This window comes from Chiloscyllium plagiosum, chromosome 44 (assembly GCF_004010195.1).
Source record: "Chiloscyllium plagiosum isolate BGI_BamShark_2017 chromosome 44, ASM401019v2, whole genome shotgun sequence".
Taxonomy (NCBI): Eukaryota; Metazoa; Chordata; class Chondrichthyes; order Orectolobiformes; family Hemiscylliidae; genus Chiloscyllium; species Chiloscyllium plagiosum.
Window position 1 is genome coordinate 11906716 of NC_057753.1, and position 8551 is coordinate 11915266.

Here is an 8551-nt window from a genome sequence, read left to right on the forward strand (position 1 = left end):
GACTTGGCTCGCTTCAGTGCTGACATGAGGGAAATTTGCTGAGCTTGGAATATCTTGATGTTCTTTTTCAACTTATCTATTTGTCTGTAACATCTTCCATTGTTTGCAGGCATGTTCCATTCTTGTATGCACATTTTAGCTAACTCAGAAGAAACTATGTATCCCTTTACATAGTCTTCATTCTTGTATGCACATTTTAGCTAACTCAGCTCTTCGCTGAAACAATTATCCACTGGTGTAGATTAGTTCATTCACTTTGCATAAGCAGTTATGGTTGCAGAAGTAACACTGCTTTACCTATACCCCACAAGGAGCTATGAACCTGCACTCCAAGGTCTCTCTGTTCTGCCCCACTCCCCAGGACCCCACCATCAAGTGTGCAAGTCCCGCTAAGGTATGCCTTCCCAAAAGTGACTCAAAAAAAGTTCTGGGATTTACATATTAATGGACCAAAACCTGCAATGCCAGATGAAGGACCTAACAGCAATCTAGGTTAGTTCAATATATCGTTTTAATTGCATGACACTGTGATATTTTGCCATAAATTCTGTGTCCTATGATCCTGTCCCACTAGCTACCTGATGAAGCACAGCGCCCCGAAAGCTAGTGCTTCCAAATAAACCTGTTGGACTATAACCTGGTGTTGGGTGAAATTTTAACCCCAGTCCACCCCAGTCTAACACGAGCACTTCCGCATCTCGCTCCCGCGAGCCGGTTGCCCTGGGAACCGTTGCTCCTGGAGACGGGCGAAACAATTGGAGGGGGCGGGGCCTCTGCGACCGCGCTCCTGACCCCGGCCGCTTGGAACCCGATGACGTCACCGCCGGCTACAGCGCTTCCCATTGGCTGCCCCCCTTGTCGACGTCACAAAGCGGAGAGCAGTCATGGGAGGCGCGGTCACCCTGGAAACCGTTGCTCCTGAAAGGACCAAGGGGAACAATGCCGGCGCTCTCGTGTCCGCGCCTGGAACCCGACGACGTCACCGGCGGCTACAGCGCTTCCCGTTGGCTGCCTCGGGCCGGCCCCACCCTCCCGCGTCGACGTCACGAAGCGGAGGGCAGTCGGGGAGGCGCGGTCGCCCTGGAAACCGTCGCTCCTGAAAGGGCCAAGGGGAACAATGCCGGAGCGCTGGTGTCCGCGCCTGGAACCCGATGACGTCACCGGCGCCTGCCGCGCGCCCTATTGACCGCTTTAGGCGCCCCCCCCCCCACGTTCCATCGAGGACGTCACAACGCGGAAGTGGTCCAGTCAATTTCAGGGTGGAGCTGTCCTCCTCTCTGTGTGTAACATCTGGGAGCTCAGCCATGTCTCTTCCTCATTTTCCATTTCTTTTCTTATCCTTGGGGTGAGTGAGAGGGCAAAGCTGTTCCCTTGCAGCAGCTGAAGGAAGGGGAAGTGGATGCAGGGAGCAAGTCAGGCTCTGCAAAGGTTGGTTCATTTGTCTCCCTTTTTCCATTACATTGACACTCTTTGCACCCTCCCCCTTGATGCATTAATTTCTCTGGCTGACAGAATCGCATTTTTTTTTCCTAAAGTTCACAACTTTAAAGGGGCAGTTGCTCTTGTCAGTAATCTGTCAATTAATAAGACAATAGCATCTGGTGTTAGGTGGTGTACATAATTTCTCTAAGCTTCGTTTCCATTGATTTTTAGCCTTTCTATCAACCACCTGTGAAAGAGAAATCCTAAGAAGAAGAAAATCTACCGAGGAAGATACAAAGGGAAGATTCAACAGCTAGCTGGTCTTGAAATTTGAATTTTGGTAAATCTGAATCAGGGTTTTATTGGACTAGTGTTATAGGAAGGGAATGCTCTATGTACATTAAATCTACACAATAACATGATACATATTTATTTCTGTCCAATGCTCATCCAGTTTATTTTGTTATGACACGGGGTAAACCCCCTCTGTTTATTTTAAACCAGCAACACAGAAAAGATTTATCCCGTGCAGTCGTCTGTGAAAATTCGAGAGGCCAAGAACTAGTTAAAATAAAAAGTAACAACTTTATTTCTTAAATTAATTAATAACTATTTACGATTCCTATCTTTGCCTCCCCTCCTATAATACTAGTCCAATAAAACCCTGATTCAGATTTACCAAAATTCAAATTTCAAGACCAGGTAGCTGTTGAATCTTCCCTTTGTATCTTCCTCTGTAGATTTTCTTCTTCTTAGGATTTCTCTTTCACAGGTGGTTGATAGATAAAGGTAACTTTAAGAGACCTATTCTGCGGGCAGTCTGCATTAGTTGGTGGCTTAGCAGTTCTCTCTCAAGTGTTCACGTTTTACCAGTCTTATACCCCCAAAGCATCAGATTGTGTCATTGGGTTTTAATATTGTCAATAGACTAAATTCAAACCTGATTGGAGTTTGGTATTTTTGGGTATAAATTAAACCGATTAGCCTAATTCAATTTTTTTTTTTGTCTCCAGGCAACCAACTATTCTAGCTGCTGGACCAAAAGGTTAAATTGTATCTTGTTCAGAACACTTAGTGCTGTCAGGTAGTTCTGCTAGCTTTTAACTTTCTTAAAGGTACAGTACACTTCTAGACCTTCATAACAATTCTGTAATAACTTATCGCCACCCCCATTCCAACGATAACGTAGGCAGCAAGTTCTAGATTATTCTGAATTCTTGCATTCTTCCTCAGCTCCCCTATGTATCTTCAATCGAAAACAGTTTGCATAATGCACGCTTTTTAAAATTACATAATGTACATATAGTATAATATGAATTTCAACCATGTACTGACAATAATAACTTGTGTAAACTCCATTTGTAGGCTAATTGAAGGGGAAGATTCACACACACAAGTTCCAGAGCAAACACCAATATCTTACAGCGTCACTCAATTCATTGGAGTGGAATATCATCGACACTTAAACCAAGAAAGAGAAATGTTTGCCTGTTATGTCTGCTGCAACAGATTTTAAACATCACTGTGACTGGAGATGTCACACAGTGTTCTGCTGCACTAACTGATCGCTACACTCTGAGAAAAGTATCACAGCATTCTCGTCGGGAAAAGGCTGTACCCTTGTTCAGGTGGGGTGCAAAGCTTTGACCGATCATCTAACTTGGAAAGACCCGCCATGGAGAAGCCATGGAAATGCAGGGACTGTGGGAAGGGATTCTCGTTCCCCTCTGCCCTGGCAATTCACCGACGCACTCACACCGGGGAGAGGCCGTTCACCTGCTGCGTGTGCGGCAACGGATTCACTCACTTCTCCCATTTGGTGGCCCACCGACGGATCCACACCGGGGAGAGGCCGTTCCGATGCTCCGAGTGCGGCAAGGGCTTTGCTCAGTCGTCCCACCTGATCACCCACCAGCGGGTGCACACCGGCGAGAGGCCATTCCGCTGCTCCGAGTGCGGGAAGGCCTTCGCTCAGCTGTCTCACCTGCAGCTGCACCGGCGGGTGCACAGCAGGGAGAGGCCGTTCGGCTGCTCCGAGTGCGGCAAGGGCTTCGGCGACTCGGCCGCCCTGGAGAATCACCGCGCGGTCCACTCCGGCGAGAGGCGGCTGGCCTGCACCTCGTGCGGCAGGCAGTTCACCCGACTCACCAACCTGCGGCGGCACCAGCGGGCGCACACCGGGGAGAGGCCGTTTGCCTGCTCCTCCTGCGGCAAGGCCTTCACCCGCTCGACCAGCCTGGTGGCCCACCGCCGGGTCCACACCGGGGAGCGGCCCTTCGCCTGCCCGGTCTGCGGGAAGGGCTTTGCCGACCCGTCCACCCTCTGGCAGCACCGGCGCATCCACACAGGGGAGAGGCCGTTCACCTGCTCAGTGTGCGGGAAGGCCTTCATTCGGTTGGCCCACCTACAACTGCACCAACGGGTCCACTCCAAGTAGAGGCCGCTGAGCACGGGAAAGGAATTTGTCGCTTCCCTGAGGAAAGACCCTACGAGGGAGAGAGAGACCGTTGGTTCTGCTCTGCACACGAGAAGAGCTGAACTGAGCCATTGCAAGTTCAGTGATTTAAGCGCATCTAGCTGCCCCGGCCTTATTTCGTAATTATTTTTATCAACGGGTTCAGACACATCATGATTTGATTCGATTTACTGTTGTCACGTGTCCCGAGATACAGTGAAAAGTGTTGTTTTGCAAGCTATACTGGAAGATTGTACCAGACAAGGTCCCAGCAAGGGGGGGGGGGGGAGGCAGAATACAGTGTTACAGCTGCAAAGAGCGAAATCTGCATTAACACACCCCTCTCCCAATTTACAGCCATCTACCTACTTGTTTTTGTCTCCAAATCTCGCATTTATCCAACTTTTTCTGTACCTGCCATTGATTTGCCCACTCAGCCAACCTGGCGGTGGCTCAGTGGGTTAGCGCTGCTGCCTCACAGCGCCGGGGACGATTCCCGCCTCGGGCAACTGGCTACATGGAGTTTGCACGTTTTCCCCATGTCTGCGGGGGTTTCCTCCGGGCGCTTCGGCTTCCTGCCCCACACTCTTGGCTTTGATCCGCAGCATCTGCAAGTCCTCGCTTTCTACAATCCAAAGGTGTGCAGGTTTGGTGAGTTGGCCATGCTAAATTGCCCGTAGTGTGCAAGGGACGGTTAGGCTGGGTGCCGGATAAGCACACCAGACAGGCAGCATCCGAGGAGCAGGAGAATCAACGTTTCGGGCGTAAGCCCTTCCGACAGGAGGAATCCGGAGCATCTAGAGGAAGCCAACGCAGACACGGGGAGAACGTGCAAACTCAACGTAGCCAGTTGCCCGAGGCTGGAATCTAACCCGAGTCCCCGGCGCTGAGAGGCAGCGGTGCTAACCCACTGAGCTATCGCTAGGTTGGGTGAGTGGGCAAATCAATGGCAGGTACAGTATAAGTTGGATAAAATGTGAGGTTTGGAGACAAAAACAAGAAGGCAGATTACTACCTGAATGGTATAAATTGGGGGAGGGGTGTGTTAATGCAGATTTCACTCTCTACACCTTCTCTGCGGCTGTAACACTATATTCTGTTCTGAGCACCCTCCCTCCCGATGCACCTTGTGTGCTAGGATCTGCCAGTATAGCACCCAGAACCACACTTTTCACTGTATCTCAGTACACGTGACAACAGGGCCACCTTGCCACAGTTCACCCTCCCACCCAACTTGGTATCATCTGCAAACTTTGAGGTGTTACATTTTGTTCCCTCATCCAAATCATTAATATATATTGTGAATAGCTGGGGGTCCCAGCTATTCCTGCGGCACCCCACTAGTTACTGCCCACCAATTTGAAAAGGACTTATTAATTCCTACTCCTTGTTTCCTCTCTGCCTACCAGTTTTCTATCCATCTCAATACACTTCCCCCAGTCCAATGCGCTTTATTCTTACACAATAATCTCTTAGGCAGGACTCTGTCAAATGCTTTCTGTAAGTCCAAATACACCACATCGACTGGCTCCCCCTTGTCAACTCAACTAGTTACATTTTTGTAGAATTCCCAACAGATTTGTCAAACATGACTTCCCCTTTGTAAATCCATGCTGACTCTGCGGATAGATAGGATAGTGAAGGCAGCATTTGGTATGCTTTCCTTTATTGGTCAGAGTATTGAGTACAGAAGGTGGGAGGTCATGTTGCAGCTGTACAGGACATTGGTTAGGCCACTGTTGGAATATTGCGTGCAATTCTGGTCTCCTTATCGGAAAGATGTTGTGAAACTTGAAAGGATTCAGAAAAGATTTACAAGGCATCGGAGAGCGAATGTGATGTATAAAACTGGTTTGTTGGTCTCATTTTCATGGGACCGAAAGGGGGACTTGTAAATATATGGCTTGGTGCGAGTGTGAATATTCTCGGCATTCGGAAGCCTTCGGTGGTGCTCTGTTTCGCGCGCAAGAGGAGGTCACGTGGTGCTCTTTTTCGCGGGCAGAAGGAGGTCACATGGGGTCGGACATCCGGGAACGCGAGAAGGCGGAGAATGGAGTCAGATCAGCAGCCAATCAGAAGACAATCCCACCTCAGTGATTGCATGACGTTCTGTATTGTATAAAAGACTGGGTTAGGGACAGGAATAGGTCGTACTTTCTGAACTGGCACACTTTGCTGTTTGTCAGGGACGGAAAGGGAAGGCGGAGAATGGAGTCAGATCAACAGCCAATCAGAAGACAATCCCACCTCAGTGATTGCATGACGTTTTGTATTGTATAAAAGACTGGGTCAGGGACAGGAATAGGTCGTACTTTCTGAACTGACACACTTTGCTGTTTGTCAGGGACGGGAAGGTCTAGACCCAGAGCTCTGTGTACTTTATCCACTTACTGCTAAAATAAAGTAAGAGTGTGAGACCGAATATCTTCTCCTATTGCTTCATTGAAAGAACACGCAGGACTCGGCTCACACATAGAGGAAAGATTGGTAGATTGAGCCCAAGTCCTACAATTTGGTGACCCCGACGTGATGAAGACGGAGAAGTGACGGGAAAGAGAGAAAATAGAAACAACGGACAACTGACGTTTGATGACAACAACAAGCGGCGCCGCATAAAAAGGTGAGCAGACGCCTGTTTATATCGAAGTTCTGCAATTGGAGATACCAAATCGATTGTTGTCATTATACTGCAAGTGTCCTAGTAATAGTAAGTGGATAAAGTATTGTTTAGTACGTACGGGTTTAAAGTCCCGTGGGGTTAGAGTCCTCATAAAAGCAACAAGGTACGTAAGTGTGAGGAGGTTTAAAGTCCATTGAGCAGGATCTCATAAAAGCAACGCTCACAAAGTTTGGTTTACGATCGATGTGCTGTAAGTTTTAAAATTATATTGGGGAATGTACGGAGGGTGGCAGAAAAGCCCGTAGCGTCTTGAAGACAAAGACAGTGGTGTCTCAGCGAGAGAGAGTCGGCAGTGGAAACCTAACGGTGACAACGAAACTGCTGATAATTCTCGCTGAAAGGGTCAGTTGCTCGGGTGTACTCCATCCAAACTGACTGGCCACCGGATTTGTCTCTGATTGGGTTGGTTGCTCGGTTATATTACATCCAAACCAACTGACTACTGGACGGGAGGATTAAAACAAAAATACGTAAAGTGGAAGGGGAGTTTGATAAAAGAGTGTGAGGAATACGGAGGATGTTCTTCCGACTTAATGTTGCCTGCAAAACAGCAGTGGGGTAAAGCCAGAAGTCAGTTAGTCAGTGGGCTCACAAAGAACAAACAAAAAACAATGATGGAGAAATATGACAAGGTTTGGGAAGAATTACAAAAGCAGGGCAAAGTCCCTAAAGATGAGGAGAGGAAGAAATTGTCGCCGTTTTTAGGAAAAGCAGAAGAGCAAGCTAAACTAGAAGTAGAAGAGCACATGAAGGGAAAGAAAGGATCAATATTCGTTAGAAGAAAGCGGACAAAAGAAGGCGAGGAGAAAGAAGAGAGGAGGATTCATCTGCACAACATGACGTTAGCCTGTATGGCAGTAGAAACATTACAAAAGAGAGTAGGTGCTAACTCTAAAACAGAACTGGCGGAGGAGACAGAAAAGGCAGGACCATCCGCGCCATTATATCCTAAACTGCCTGGGGTCCAACCACCGCCCCCATATCCTGTAACACAAATGCCCTCATGCATGTTCAAGAAGGGGTGTTAGATGTGCAAGAGGTAGGAACAAAAAAGTACAACGTAGCAAAGGAGAGACTGGCAGAAGCAGTAGAAGAAAGCATCAGAAAAGTGGAAAATTAACACTAGAAGCTGAACAGAGGGTTAAGGAAGCGGAGGAAGCCAGCAGGGTGATAATGACGCACAGCAGAAACAAAGAGCAGCCGAAACAGGGGAGATATTCATCAGAGCAAGAGCCAGATGCTCACTCGACACCGTATAGTGCTGAGAGTGAAAAGAGGGGAAGATTACATGACTCAGGTCAGTTATTGGATGATGGGGTCTCAGACAGAAGAAGGACAGATTTGAGGGAAGAACGAGACAGAGAGAAATTGGATGGGGAGGAGTCTAACAATAGTACAGACATTGAGGACGAAGAATCCCTGACGGAGGATGACCCACACACTTACCCCACCACTTTGAAAGGCTCACTCACACAATGCAGACCGAACATGGCCCTCCACTGAAGCCCCTACCTGAAACAAGTTATAACCTGCGTCAAAGAGACACATTACGACACCCTATAAAGGTATCAGCACCACCAAATGCCATTAATTTACAGAGGCTCCTATATGGGGGATGTTTATCAGCCCCCCACATATACAGACATGAACTGCATCCTGGATAAAATGCCCCCACCCATGGAGGGAGGTGGGCCCTGGATGACTAAATTTTGCCAATATACATTAGGCCACAAGTTAGCTATGGGCGACTGGAGAGCATTGTTGGGCAAGCAATTGAGTATGTGGGAAATACAGCAGATTGAAGCGTCTGCAGGGACCACCTTACTACCTGATTCAGACCCGTTCATGCAGCATGCCACCTTTGTGGGAAGGGCAATGAGGGATAGATTTCCGATTCCACCGGGAGCGATGCACTCGCTCACCATCACAATGAGGATATGCCTGCCTTTTTGGCTAGGTGTAAGGGCACGTGGACAGATACTGCGGGGAGTCAT

At 48.3% G+C, this 8551-nt stretch overlaps 1 protein-coding gene across 1 annotated transcript; it reads left to right on the forward strand.

Annotated features, from left to right (window-relative positions):
- Window positions 1–632: 632 nt before the first annotated feature.
- Window positions 633–4232, forward strand: LOC122543581 (zinc finger protein 391-like). Its single transcript, XM_043682394.1, has 2 exons — window positions 633–1428; window positions 2788–4232. The coding sequence occupies exon 2, from the start codon at window positions 3098–3100 to the stop codon at window positions 3857–3859; it is 762 nt and encodes a 253-aa protein (XP_043538329.1). The 5' UTR covers window positions 633–1428; window positions 2788–3097; the 3' UTR covers window positions 3860–4232.
- Window positions 4233–8551: the final 4319 nt, after the last annotated feature.

Coding starts and splice junctions, on each gene's coding strand:
- LOC122543581 (XM_043682394.1), top strand. CDS start 3,098: ATGGAGAAGCCATGGAAATGCAGGGACTGTGGGAAGGGATTCTCGTTC.